The 15,753-nt window shown below is 43.2% G+C and overlaps 1 protein-coding gene across 1 annotated transcript; it reads right to left on the bottom strand.

Annotated features, from left to right (window-relative positions):
• Positions 1 to 11,749: 11,749 nt before the first annotated feature.
• Positions 11,750 to 14,400, bottom strand: LOC311043142 (A-kinase anchor protein 7-like). Its single transcript, XM_084054326.1, has one exon. It carries the CDS (start codon positions 14,160 to 14,162, stop codon positions 12,759 to 12,761), a length of 1,404 nt encoding a protein of 467 aa, XP_083910452.1. The 5' UTR covers positions 14,163 to 14,400; the 3' UTR covers positions 11,750 to 12,758.
• Positions 14,401 to 15,753: the final 1,353 nt, after the last annotated feature.

The raw sequence follows: 15,753 nt of genomic DNA on the forward strand, positions 1-15,753 counted from the left end.
AATTAAGGTCTGGTGCCTTTCTGAGTCTTATGGGATTTGATCGATCTCAGTATTAAAGAGCTCTAAATGAGATTATGTTGAGCTCTCACTCTGAGCTATATTTGAGAAGCAACAATTCTGCTATACTGAGCAACATTTAAGCCATTTTTGATATCTCCTGTATAGCTCAACAGAGCTCCATCTGAGACATACTGAGTCTATTTCTCAGGAGAAAACAATGAGAAACATACATTTGAGATGCAACAATGCTGCTACATTGAGCAACATTTAAGCCATTTTTGAGATATCCTGTATGGCTCATCAGAGGTTCCATCTGAGACATACTGAGTTTATTTCTCAGGAGAAAACGATGAGAAACAGGAGCCATAAGCTGAAATCTCCTTTTTGCCTCACATTTATCTCATTTATGGCTTAAGAAACAAATGAGCCAGAGATGAGAGCTCAAACTTGGATTATGCTTTCCTCTGGGGAGGATTTTACAGTGTAATGATCATTTAGAACAAGTGTCTGAAAATCAGTATGGGTGGGTATTGTAACCACGTGTTCCGGAGGCAAACATTTGGCACAAATAGTAGATCTATAAGCTCACAACCCCTCGCGTAGCAATGCGTAATTGTGAGCTGCTTGTACTGTAGATTGGCTATTTCCGCCGAAGGTATTTAGAGTAAAGCGAAAACAGGAGGAGGCAAAAAAAAGTTAAAATATGGAGATAAGAGGTTTTTGCGGGACAGCCAGTGGGGGAAAAAGTACTATTTTTTTTTTACATAAAAAGTAAGAGTAAGTAAAAGTCCCTTTAAAGTACCAAAAGTAGAGAGTACTCATTATGCAGAATGTCCCATTTCACAACTGTCAAATGTATAAAATGTATACAAATCTTTTGAAAATAGCAGATCTACAAGCTCACAATGCGTCGCATGTAGATCAGCTATTTTCAAATGGCCTAAATATAAATAGGGTTGAAGTGGTTAATGTATGTTTTGTAATAATAATCAAAATCTACAAAGTAACTAGTAACCTATACATTTTCAAATAATTGTAGTGGAGTAAAAGTACAATATTTGCCCCTGAAATGTAGTGGAGTAGAAGTAAAAATACCTCAAAATTGTACTTAAGTACAGTACTTAAGTAAATATACTTGGTTACTTTACACCACTGCCGACAGCAATGACATAGGGTTTAACTCACTATGTACATATATAATGAGATGTTATTGTATGTACTTGGTCAGATGGTCCCATGGGAACGTACACACAATTTAAACATAATGCATGGGTCAGTGGGGTACAAGACTCCCCACTGCATTGTAAATAAACATTTAGTGTGTGCGTCATTCGGCGGTGGAAAGTAACTAAGTACATTGTTTTGCTCAAGTACTGTACTTAAAAAGTGCAATTTCAAGGTTACTCTACTTGGGTATTTCCATTTTTGAAACTACTTCTCAGAGGCAAGGGTAAGCTATTTTTTTATACCACTACAATTGTTTGAAAACGGTGCAGATTTTGATTATTAATACAAAGCAAAACATAATATTGAACACTTAACAAAAAGAATGCAAGCATTTGACTTGTAACAGAGTTCTACAATGTGGTATTACTACTTAAGGTCGTTACACACCGGCGAATATAGCGAATATACGCAAAATTCGGACTCGTTCCGAATAATTAAAAGACGCTTTTTCGCGTCGCTTTTTCGCTTTTTCGCCCCATGTACGGAGCCATTGACTTTATAAGGTTTTTTTTTAAAAACGCATTATTCGCACGAAAAAATCGCCCCGGTGTTTAACAACCTTTACACTTAGCAAAAACATAGCATAAGTAAAAAAAAAATAGGGGTCATGGCGCGCGGAGACAGACTCCCGACTGGCTTGTAAATAAACATTTAGTGTGTGCGTCATTTTCTTTTTCACCTGCCACCACCGATGTCTGAGAAAGCAGCTGCGACGGCACCCAGACGAGCACACAATGTCATTAAGCTGTGTGAAAACAGAAGAGCTCCTAGGGGCCGCCTGGTGCTCTGCGCGGGGACACCCCTAATTACCTGAGCAGCTGGGTACAGGGGGGTTGTCGTGTGTGTGTGTGTGTGTGTGTGTGTGTGTGTGTGTGTGTGTGTGTGTGTGTGTGTGTGTGTGTGTGTGTGTGTGTGTGAGAGACTATACGTGCTTGCACACTACACCATACCAGGAATATATTTATATCTGACCTGTTTTTTGCCCTTGTTTTCTTTGTTCTTTCTTTCTATACATATCACTATTCTTCTAACCTTTCCTGAAAACTACAAACGATGGGGGTACGAAATAAAATTTCACCCACTTCTTTTCATCTGTAAACCTGTGATGTTGTGACTATAAAGTTGACTGATTCTGAATAAGATTCTTGTGAGGGCCCTAGTGACCTAGAATTTGAGAAATAGACATTATGCGAGGAAATAAAGAAAAGGTTGTATTATGGTTAAAAAAAATATTTGGGGAGTTAAGGCTTACAATAGGAAATGATTCAGGTTGGGGTTAGGTTTAGAATGAAGCAGTTAGAGGTTAGGTTTAGGGGTTACGGTTGGAGTTATGCCGGATTTATAAACACTATGACGAGTTGTCAGCCTGTAAATCGGCTATTTTCAGTGTACAATATCGACACGCAACTAAGTATAACTCAATTAATTTCCCGCAAAAATAGAGTGAGTGAGTGAGTGTGAGTGTGTGCGTGCGTGCCTGCCTGCGTGTGTGTGTGTGTGTGTGTGTGTGCGTGCGTGTGTGCCTTCCTGCGTGTGTGCATGCATGCGTGGGTGCGTGGTTGCGTGCGTGCGTGCGTGCGTGCCTGAGTGCGCGTGGTTGCGAGAGAGAGTGTTTGGTGGGTAGGGACTTTAAAGGAAGCCAGGGAAACAATGGGACACCACCCAGACAAACCTCCCTGCCCCCACCCCACTTGTCCTTTGCCCCCCCCCCCCTCTCCCCCCTCTCCCCTCAAGGTACCCCATGCCTCCACAGACAAAGGACGGGTCGAAGGGCAAGGTCTCAGTGTGTTCAGGCAGTGTGTTTGGTGCCATTTGTACACTCTCGGAGTAACAGACCCATAAGGGTCCATTTGGTTGATAGCAATCAATCATTTCGCTAAAGACCCCCTGGAACCCCCTCAAGGACCCCTGGGGGTCCGCAGACCCCACGTTGAAAACCAGTGTGGTAAGGGATCACAGTTTTCAGACTGTACCTGTGACTTTGGCACACATTTTATATGGTTATAAGGGGGTTTAGGGTTATTGTTAATAAGTTAAAGCATATTCTGATGGTAATCATTACAATAATGAACACGACATGTCGCAAATCGTGACGTGATACTGTTCACCAGGTTCAACATTTGGCATTTGTTCGCCAAATGTTCTGTTGATCTAACTTGGTCTGGTTTTTCGCCCATTATGACATGCCTAGAATAGGGACTCAAGGGCATTGGTTCTCAAAGTGGGGTCCGGGGACCCCCAGGGGTCCTCGGGGGGATTCCAGGGCGTCCCCAGCTAAATGTGTTAACATATAGCATCACAATCATTTGAACCACTTTATCCATATTTTATACATTGGCTATTCAAAAATAGCAGTTATACAAGCATACAAGGTTTAAACCCGAGAGCGACGGAATGTTCCTGAACATTTCAGGGACAGGCTGCAGGTAGCATTGGTGAAAGAAATATTTTTCTTAAGTAAAAGTAGCAATACCACAATAAATACTCTGTTACGAGTAAAAGGCCTGTGTTCAAATGTTACTTGAGTAAAAGTACAAAAGTATTGGCATCAAAATATACTTAAAGTACGAAAAGTAAAAGTATTAATGTTTGAAAATAGCAGATCTACAAGCTCACAACGCGTCGTGATGCAACGCGTTGTGAGCTTGTAGATCGGCTATTTTCAAATAGCCTATGTATAAAATAGGGCTAAAGTGGTTAATGTATGTTTTATAATATAATAATTTATGTCTGCAAAGTAACTAGTAACTAAAGTTTTCAATAATTGCTGTGGAGTAAAAGTACAATATTTGCCGCCGAGATGTAGTGGAGTAGAATTAAAAGTACTGGAAATTGGACATACTCAAGTAAAGTACAAATACCTCAAAATTGTACTTAAGTACAGTACTTAAGTAAATGTACTTAGTTACTTTCCACCACTGGCAGGTACAGTAGTAAGTAATAGAATAATAGCTAGTTGCAGCCTTACATCACATTACCAACGAAAGCCCTAATGCCCCAAAATACTCCATTGTTCCACGCGTGTCCCTCGCCAAAAATAGCAGATCTACAACGAGCTGACTGGCACCCTATATGCAACACTAATCTGTCCGGATTACATAAGAGCCTGTCCAGATGGTGACATTTCCTCCCGCCAGCCATACCCACACACAGACACAGAATGACAGAGAGGAGCAGACAAGTCACGAAGCCACAGAGAGAGAGAGAGAGAGAGAGAGAGACTGGACACAGTGTCTGAGAGCTTCTATTTATGTAACTCCAATCGTTTATGTAACTCTCTCAGTGGAGAGCAGGGCTCAGGCTGAAGGACCCCCCCGCCCGTCCCATCCTGTCCACTTGTCCAGTGTTGATTTTGTCGACTAAAACTATGACGAAAAATGTTCGTCGACTACCTTTTTTCACTGACGAAAACGACATAAAAATGAAATAAAAACTCAGACTAAAACTAATAAAAAGTAGACTAAAATGTTAGTGAGGGACTAGTGGAGATCCAGTAGAACTAAAAGACAAGTCATTTTATGTTTGGTTGCGCTCGGGTGCTGCACTCTGAAAATAGCAGATCTACAAGCTCACAACGCGTCACGTTGTGGGCTAGTAGATCGGCTATTTTCAGCACAAAGTGTAAAATCAGCCATAATGACGCCATCAAGGCACCGCCAAAATACATTTTAGTCGACTAAATCAACTGTAGATTTAGTCGACTAAATCTACAGTCTAAAAATGGGGGACGAGAGTAGACGACGTGCAGCAGTTAATCGAACAAATCAATTTAATCGATTAAAGGGATAGTTCAGCCCTATTTTTTCTATCGATTAGTCACCCCTTGGAGACTTGAATTCATGGATATTTTTTGTTTTTTGTCACATCCCTAAGCCAATAATTTGATGACCGGCAGCAGTTACGGTCATTTGTTTTTGCCGCTTCTGTTTTATTTCATAACTTTATGAAATAAAACAGAAGCGGCAAAAACAAATTTCAGCTACAGTAGCAAAAATAGCCCATCTACAAGCTCACAGACGATCTGCAAGTGTTGAGACCTATTTTCCCTATTTTTGTGCGACAGAGTTGTAAGGCAAAGTATAATTATAATATAATATAATATAATATATAATTATTCTGAGTCAATTCGTTGATATATACAAATATATAACTTCAAAACGCTTCACAAAATATTCAAATAATCATAAAACAAATTGATAGAATAATCACTAAACGAGAGTTGAAACACGGTCGGGGTGTTGTCCAGGGTGTTTTAGGGAAGGGACGAGCAGCCTTCCTGTGATAGCAGATTTAAGTGGGCAGTAATGGGTGTAGCGGTGGCTCATGTCCTGAAGGTGCAGCGGACGCCATGCCCGTGATTAGCACAGTAGGTCATCACCAGGGTTTTGAACTGGGTGCGGGCAGCGTCCGGAGGCCAATGAAGGGAACACTAGAACGGGAGAGACGTTAAAATGTATGGAGGTTGAAGAGCATGGCGTGCTGTGCCGTGGCGTTCTGGATCATTTGGAGAGGCTTCAGTGAGCTTGCCTTCAGGCCTGCAAGGAGGGAGTTGCTATTGTCAAGCCGAAAGTAAAAAAAAACTAAAAAAACAAAACAGGGTCTAGTGTGGATCTTTGATGTCATGTGGCCAGTCTGTGACCTCAGTACTATGTTGTCTGTCATCTCCATATTTGACCAATGTGGTTAAGAACCCACGTATGAAAAAAGAAGTAGATGAAAGGCCCCGGTTCTCCCTGGCTATGTTGTCGAAGTGTCCTTGAGCAAGACACTTAACCCCTTACTGCTCCCCCCTCCGCGCTCCTCTGTGGGCAGCACTCAGCTGGGTGAAGCTGAAACTGAACCCCCCCCCCCCCCCACGGGATGAAAAGATCTCAAATTATCCCCTAACGGCGGGGCATGACCATCATGACCATCTGAGTAGCCATCAGCTGGGTAAAGCCAGCCAACTGATCCCCACGGGACTAACAAAACTCTCCCCTTTCCTTTCCTCCCCTTTTTAGGAGGGCTTTACTCTCTTGTTGTATGTGTCTTGGAATTTCTGTTGGAATGGATGGACGGCAGGCTGGATGGTGGGTTGGACGGGAGGGGACGGGGGGGGGATTATGTGCCATGCCCCCACGGTGGTGCCTCTGCCACAAAGAGTGGCACAGATGGCGGCCTGTGGCTGGCCTGTGCTCGGGGTGCCAAATGGCATGCCACAACAGGTCCAGATGGACTCAGGGTTTTATCTCAGCCCCATGAACAGATGAGAATAAACAGTCAAAGACAGAAGTGAGAGAGAGAGAGAAATGAATAAAAGAAAGATAGACTGAAAAGAGCATTGAAGGAGGACAGACGGGCAGAGAGAGAGAGAGAGAGAGAGAGAGAGAGAGAGAGAGAGAGAGAGAGAGAGAGAGAGAGAGAGAGAGAGAGACAGGAGAACAGAGAGAGTGGGAGGAATAGGGAGAAATGCGAGTAAACAGTCAAATCTGGTGTTAAATAGGTCTATGTTTGGATAATAATAATTGCTATAGAGTGTTTGTTCAGTGTAACAGGGATCTACCCGTCTCCCCAGTTCTTTAATAAACAGACAATATACATTTTCAGGTCAGGATACCAGTTTCATCCAATCAGGAAAGTGAACCCATTTATGAGCTTCAATTTCATAGTGTTAAATATGAAATTGATTAAAAAAAAGTTCCACTTCCAATTTTGTCTGCTCATATTTGACTTGCTTATCCCTTATCCTGTATGAGTCGTCTATCCTGATTGGATGAAACTGGTATCCCGACCTGAACATATATTTTCTGTTCACCACATAGCTGGAGGGACAGGGAGAGCCCTGTAACTGATACTGGACAAACACTCTATAGCAGTGGTTCTCAAACTTTTCCGTGCCAAGGACCCCCAAATTGATACACATAAGCCCACACGGACCCCCATTTGAAAAGATATGCCAGGGAGCCCCAAAAGAGACATTTGTTTTAAGGATATAGCAGTGATTCTGAACCATTTGAATTCCAAGGAACCCAATTTGATATACATTAAGGCCATGGACCCCCATTTGATGGCATTTGTATCTCTGGGACCCCAATATACATTGTAAATCCATGTTAATATAACTCAGAGAGTGTACAAATGGAACCAAATGGACCCGTAAGGGTCGATTTGTACACTCTCAGAGTTACATACCCATAAGGGTGCATTTGGTTCCTGACTATCACTCATTTGACTGCTGGGGGAGTCAGGGGACCCCCTGGAACCCCCTTAAGGAAACCCCGGACCCCACTTTGAGGACCCCTGCTCTATAGCAATGATTACTCAGAATATTATCAGAATATAGAGCTTCAACTGTTTAAGAAAACACATTTATCGTTATTGTCTCTTTGTATAACACTTATTTTAACAAACAAATATCACTTCAAAATAGTAACGTCCCTCCATTTGGTTCCATTTGTACACTCTCAGAGTCCCGTAAGGGTCCATCGTGTCCTAAGTATCAATCATTTAGCCGGGGACCACCTGGAAACCCCACATCGAGAACCACTGCCAAGCCTGCGTTTCAGAAGGCTTTATACCTTACTGTTCAACATGTGTCTCAAATTGAGACGCCTTTGAAAGGAACAAGACTCGCGCGCCAGACGTTATTGGCACCGTTCACACAAACAGATGGCGTCCATTTTGTACACCTCCATTAAATGAAAAGAAAGGAAAGAGGGAGAGAGAGAGAGAGAGAGAGAGAGAAAATCATTCCGTAAACATGAAAGTATGCTGCCCACGCTGTTAACATGCTCCATTTACTTTTCACCAGGGTTGGATTTGGGGGGATGGGGGGTCCATGACTCTGCTTTTGATACCTTTACCTTTACCCACACACACACACACACACACACACACACACACACACACACACACACACACACACACACACACACACACACACACACACACACACACACACACACACACACACACACACACACACACACACACACACACACACACACACACACACACACACACACCCTTTATTCATGTATATGGCCAGTGGGGATATGTTTTATCCCTGCTTCTTTTTAGACTGAATTAAATACATGCATTTCCTTTCAGGAACAGACGGTCTGATATGTTTGATATTTATCTTTAATACTATCACACTGTAATAAAAAAACAAATTATTGGTAAGTACATTAACCCTGGTGTCCCTGATTTGGACACAATTTGTCCGAATTCGTCAAAAAGAATTAACGTTTCCATTAAAAACTAATTTTGTTTCAGCTTCACCCAGATGATGGTTGCTCAGATGGTCAAGATGAGAATAGAACTTGTGACTAAATAATAACTACATTGGATCCATTGGAACACAGGTTATTTTTTTCCATTTCCTTTAAGTAAGGGGTTTTGCAACGTTTCCACCCAACGGTGACGATATATAACATTTATACTAGGCTACATATGCATCTAATTGTCCAAAGCATTCCAAAAGGCTATGAGGGATTGAGCAGCTACATTTCACCGACCGTCCCTCAAGGCAAGGATCAGGAACGTTTGGAAGAGTGTTAACCAAATGTTTTCCCTCAGGAAATGATTTGAGAGAAATGCACTTTTCCAACAAGAGTGATACCACACAAAGCCAATGTTCTCTAAATTGAAAGCCCCAAGGAACCATTGGAAGGCTCCATATAGCCATGACCTTGACCTGGGGAGCAACAAGCAACATGAAATCTGAGGATATTATGGATTTCTGAAGGAATTCCCAACAATAACAGCCATTTAGACGAAATATTAGGTCGTTTTTCCAACGTGCCACCTTGAAGGCGTCTGTGAGACATCTGTCCAGAGTTAACGTTCAGCTTTACACAGCCTTTGAAAATTAAACAGCTCCACAGTTCAACCACTTCATAAACCCTCTAGTCTGGACTAAGTAAACTGGACCTTAGTTGACTCTGTACATGGACTGCTTTGGTCTGTCTGCACCAAGTCTATTATAGCTATGTGTTAGAGTTAGGAACATTTTAGAAAGGTTCTTTGTAAACTTTTAAAACAAATTAGCCTACAATGAACATGCCCAAACTAGGGATGCCAGGTTGAAAGTTAAAGTTAGTTGGCTTTGCGTTGGGCTCTGTTGCCAGTGGTGGAAAAAGTACTCACATTTTGTACCTGAGTAAAAGTATCGATGCTGCAATGTAGAAATATTCCATTACAAGTAAAAGTCCGGAATTCAAAATTGACTGTAAAAGTACAAAAGTATTGGCGTAAAAAATGTACTTAAAGTACCAAAAGTAAAAGTACTCATTATGCAGAATGTCCCATTTCACAAGTGTTCAAAAAGAAATCATTTGAAAATAGCAGATCTACAAGCTCACAATGTGTTGCATCGCGACGCATTGTGAGCTTGTACATTGGCTATTTTCAAATGACCTAAATGTATATAGGGGCTGAAGTGGTTAATGTATGTTTTGTAATAATCATCAAAATCTACAAAGTAACTAGTAACTCACCTTTTCAAATATTTGTAGTGGAATAAAAGTACAATGTTTGCCTCTGAGATGTAGTGGAGTAGAAGTAAAAGTATTGAAAATTGGAAATACTCCAGTAAAGTAGAAAAAATACCCCAAAATTGTACTTAAGTACAGTACTTGAGTAAATGTACTTGGTTACTTTACACCATTGGCTCTGTTGCCGATGACTTAACACTACCTCTGTGGAAAAATACAGAGAAGCTCATTCTGTCTCAGTTAATGCCTGTCAGACTGCACACTCCCCAGTGTAATTAACAATGAATGTCTATTCATGGAGGCTTAACCATGACTGGCACTTGGGTTCTTTCCTGCGCTCCTTCAACCTTATGCAACGTCCCAGTTGTATAAGGTTCCTTATTTGCCTGAGTGACGTCTGTAAGGTAGCAATACTGTCTGTGGAACCTTACGGGCAGTGGTGTAAAGTAACTAAGTACATTTAGTATTTCCAATTTTCTGTACTTTTACTCGACTACATCTCAGAGACAAATATTGTACTTTTACTCCACTACAATTATTTTCAAACTTTAGTTACTAGTTACTTTGTAGATTTTGATTAATATTACAAAACATACATTAACCACTATATACATTTCGGCCATTTGAAAACAGCCGATCTACAAGCTCAAAATGCGTCGAATCGCAACGCATTGTGAGCTTGTAGATCTTGTAGATCTGCTATTATCAGAAGATTTTTAGATATTTGAAAACTTGTGAAATGGGACATTCTGCATAATGAGTACTTTCTACTTTTGGCACTTTAAGTACATTTTGATACCAATACTTTTGTACTTTTACTCAAGTGCATTTTGAATTCCGGACTTTTACTTGTAACAGAGTATTTCCACATTGCAGTATTGATACCTTTACTTAAAAACTACTTCAAAAATTGCCACTGCTTACGGGTCATTTTGGTTCAATTTGAACACTAGCAGAGTCACATTAACACTGAGGGTTTTACAGCGTTTGACTGGGAGACCAGAGATAAAAAATCATATCAAATGGGGGTCTGTGGTCTAATCAAACTGGGGGGAGGGGGGTCCCGGAAATGAAGAAGATTGAGAATCACTGATGTGCGGCGTTGACGTCTTACTGTAATAATATCACGTCATGATTTTATGGCGTTGGCGCTTTGGGGCTCATCATTAAAGCCGACCTCAGCAATGCCATGAATGAATTATTAAGTGACGTGGTATTCCACTTTAATACAGATGAGGTGAAACTAGGACACGTTTCAATAAGAGGATTCCGGGTGGAGGGGAGTTTTATGTAAGGATGTGAAGCCTTTACATCCTCCTTACATAAACCTCCTCTCCACTCAGGGTCTTTCCTATTGAAACGTGTCCTTACATTGTAAGGTCAACTGTGAGCACAATATCAGCGGTACATTCTGTACCATACTGAGCTGGGCTGTACTATACATATCTATAAATATAACTGTATTGTTCACCGTTGTTGTCGTTATAGTTGGCGTGGACTCTCTGCCATCCACTTAAAACTACAGGAACCGGTTATATCTTTACAGTTGTAGTGCTTGCTGTGAATGGCCCTTCACTGGACCGTACTGTGCTTTTACTGTTGCTGTACTGCATGTGCTGTGCCGTGTCCTCTCTTAACCTCGCTGTGTTTCAATGCGGCAGGAACTCGGTATCCTCTGGCTCCATGCAAGGGTGTGGGAGGATGGAATGAGAGTGTGTGCGTGCGTGCGTATGTGTGTGTGTGTGTGTGTGTGTGTGCGTGCGCACTCGCCCACCCATAAGTATTGTAGATGCTCTCAGGGTCATGTGTTTGGGAGGTTTTTGTTATGCTTTGCTCTGCCCTTCTCTTGTGGAATGAGGAGGAGAACTGAACTGCTGACAATTACACTCTCGCGCACGCACACGCACACACACACACACACACACACACACACACACGTGCGCTCGCATGATGCCCGCCAACGGACACGATCCACGACTTCACAAACATTGCTGATGAGGAGAAAAATGCAAGGAAGGAATGGAGGAATGACACAAAAATAGTAAAACACAGTTAATTTAACACAGAGTGTGGAAATTTAACAAAAATCCCTCCAGGGGGCCTTGGTGTGTCTGTCTAGTATTGCCTACCTGGGAGGGATAGATGGATGCAAAGACACATTTAAACCATCTTGTGTTAATTGACATTAAAGTGATTCTTCTACTCCTTAATTGAGACAGGTGCACCATGTGTGCTCCATGGCAGAATGATTAATAGCCAGGGCGCCTGTCTCTGTCTCTGCAATCATAATTGACCAATTAGGCCCCAGGAGGAAGTGTAAACAGCTGGGGTTCATTCATGAGGTTGTAACATTGGAGACCAGTCAGACACACTGTTGGTCCCCGGACCCCCTCAGCTAGAGGTCCTGGGAACTGCCAACTGGGAGTCCACATTCCTCGTCAGCTCATACCGTATCTTGTCTCTCCATCAGGGAGCCCATTAAAATGGCATATCGTTGCTGTCAGATGGAAACCGCGTATGTCCGAAAAATAAATGAATGTTCCAATGGATCCAATGTAGTTAATATTTAGTCACAAGCTCTTGTTAATACTTTTCATTGGTTAAATATCTATAAAACCCACAGATAGACTGAACCACTTTCACTTTCAAAACATGTAAAACAAGCTCACAGCGCGTCGCCATGTGACATGTTGTGAATAGATCGGCTCTCAGAATCTAGACCCTTAACTTTTTAACAAAAATGTTCGGTTAAACCTTTTCGTTTAACCTAACATTATCACTTCCAGCAACTTTAATGTATTTTTGAAGCTTACGTATGAAAAACCTGGTATGCATTTCACTCCAAAGCATTAATATAGAGAACAAAGAGAACAAAAATATGTTTTTCAGACAATCTGCAGGGGAGTGGGCTCCAGAGTGCTCTTATCGTGTAATGGGGCCCGCGTCAAAGTGTCAGTAAATATGTTTTCTATGTCTTGTGCTGCAAAATGACATGGCGTCTGACCTATTAATAGTTTCTGTTGTTTGACGAGTGTCCACTTTATTTGGTGTTCTCTATTTATCTGGTGGCTGCGCTGCACCGGCAGTCGTATTACGCCCACCCCAAGCCCCCAGCACCGGGAGGGCTGGTTGAAGCAAAAGTTCACGAGGGGCCAACTCTGGTACTGCACGTTTGGGCCCACAAAAGTTCACGGCTTGACCAAAGGGCTCGACTCGCTCATTGCAAGTAGTTTGTTCTCTATTCAATAGAGAATGACAAGAGAGTCTATTGTCATCAAGTTGATGACCAAACCTGGAAGGAGGGTGTACTTCCGTATGCGCTGGCAGAGCAACCTTCATTGAAACGAGTGGGTGGGGATTTTCTATGCCCTCTTCAGTTATAATATAGCTGCTCAATGGCCCACCCCCATTCTTAAGTGTTTCCTGTTTGTACTGCTGCAAAACCAATCGTTTGCTGACCCTCAGTAGCTCCGCCTCACCTGGCGCGGAACAGCAACGGCCACCGATCCGTAGCGAACTCTCCGTGTGGTAGTATCCATCCTCCTGCTTCTTCTTCAACATGGAGCACAAATCCAGCCTCTCCACCGTCTGCTCTCCAAAACGAGTGTCGGAATAGCGGGAGTATAAGGCCGGATCGAAGCTACTGAAACCCTGCGAGCGGAGTCTGGGTGCCCTGGAAAGCTTCATGACGGTGAGGTGGGGCTCAAACCCGCGGTCGTCTCCTCGCAAGAGACCTTGTCCTTCAAAACGGCGCCGCAGCAACTCCGCCAGTCTCTTCAGCGTGTCCCTCTGCAGTCCCGCCTCCAGATCCATAAACACCACCTCCTTCCTAAACTGACCAACCCCCGAGAAGGACAGCACCAGGTCCCGCCCACCCAGCAGCTCGGCCAACGAGGGCTTGAGCTGAGCCAGCGCGGCTGCCGCCATGTCTATTTGCTCCTGATTGGCGAGGTGGGTGACCAATAGGGTGACGTGCAGGCTGGGGGCGGGGATCATGGCTTCGGCCAATCGGGGCTCTTGCCGAAGCACCGCCTCTTGGATCTCGACCGCGGCCGAGCTGATCTGCGTGTTCGTGATGGGGACGGACACGAAGTAGTTGGGACGACGGCTTGGGTTCTTTCTCTCGACATTTTTCTTCCACGCAATGGGGCTGTTGTAGGCGGACGGGAGCCCCGACGTCAAACCTTCTAAGCGTTCAGAAGAGGGCTGCTTGTTCTTCGTCATCTCCCTCCTCATCCTCCTCTCACTGGCTCTGTCTGGAGCAGGTACTGTGGTGGGTTCTGCCTGAAGAGAGCCCGTCTGCATCTCGCTGCTAATTGGTTGCATGCCGCCAGCTGGCCTCGTCGCCCTCACAGGCTCATATTTAATTTTGCCTTCTTGTTTATCCGGACCTTCAGTCACTGTCTCACAGGAGACACTGGCAGACCTCGGGTCACAGTTTGACGGCTGGTCGTCCATCACTCCCGTCTGGTGAAGTCTTCAACGAAAGTGCCCATTATCATAATACTCGGAGTCTAGTCTATGATGTCAGTACTATGACGTCATATTTATGACGCCATTTTACATCATCAGGGATTGTTGTGATATTTGCGTTGAAGTATGGACACACCCAAGGAACACGAAGTATAGATGAACACCTTTTAATTGTTGCAGTCACACAGAGCGCATAGCAATTTATGTTAGCAGTCGAGAGGATGCATCCAGTCTGGCGAAGTGAGCTGAAGGCTTCGGGCTTCAAGGTATCTTTATACATGAGATGAATGTCGTCACAGTGTAATCTAAGTACATTCATTATCGTTATTGTTAGAACAGTTCACTCATCTGAGATCTTTGACCTTTCCAAGTCCATGTCATATTGCCTGGTCAAGCAGGAACCCCTACCAGTTCTTGTCTATAAGTAACCTGTTGACTTTCGACTGGGATGTACCAATGTCCGAATCTATTTAGTGCTGGGTCACAAGTTATGTACTTCATCAGGCTGTGGTCAGCCTCTTCTCTTGTTACATTAGGAGACCTTTAATGAGTCTTTAAATAGTTCCATGTCTTCTATCTCTCGGTGCTGGCTGTGTTAGTTTTACATGTCTATAGATTCATGCATTAGTTCTTAATAGGATCTCTCCATATGTGGTCATAAAAGGTACTCAGACAAACAGACACAGACAGACAGATGTAGAGATTTGTAGATTTATAGATAGATTTCTGAACTGCACTTACGCACGCACGCATGCACGCGCACGCACGCACGTGTGCGCGCACACACACACACACACACACACACACACACACACACACACACACACACACACACACACACACACACACACACACACACACACACACACACACACACACACACACACACACACACACACACACACACACACACGACACACACACCGTAGAAGTCCCAGTAGCCCTATCACATACTATGGCCCAGGCCTCACCCACACGTGGAGAGGAGACAGCGTTGATTAGAGCGAGAGAGAGAGAGAGAGAGAGAGAGCGCGCGCAAGTCAACAAAAGAGCGAATGTGCAAAAATGGAGGTGACAGAATAAGCACAAAGGGGTGCAGAGAAGTTAAAAGATAAGAAAATGCATCCTCCTTGTAAGAGCAACACACTCTCATTGCTAGAGAGAGTGTGATGGCACACTAACATATCCTTTATGGGTTGCGTAATAATTTATTTTACTCAAGGCTCCAGCGGTAGAGAATCTGTGTGACACTTTTGTGGTGGGTTGGTCTGGGCCAAAAAGTACGGGGCCGAATTTGTGTCCCAGTCCAGCCCAAAGGGCAGTACAGAGAGGGCAAGATCATCTTCATTTCTTTGAGATACGCTCTGTCCTTTGTCCTTGTTATCACTGACACTCAGATAACCTGTCTGAAGAGAACTTATCACTACATGACCCCCTTCTTTGAGCAAGCATGTCGCCTATCAGCCGTAGAAATGGCAGTGGTGTAAAGTAACTAAGTACAGTTTACTCAAGTACTGTACTTAAGTACAATTTTGAGGTACTTTTACTTTACTATTAAAGGTAGGGTAAGTCAAGT

The sequence above is a fragment of the Gymnoscopelus microlampas genome (genome assembly GCF_963454915.1).
Source record: "Gymnoscopelus microlampas genome assembly, chromosome: 4".
Classification (NCBI taxonomy): Eukaryota; Metazoa; Chordata; class Actinopteri; order Myctophiformes; family Myctophidae; genus Gymnoscopelus; species Gymnoscopelus microlampas.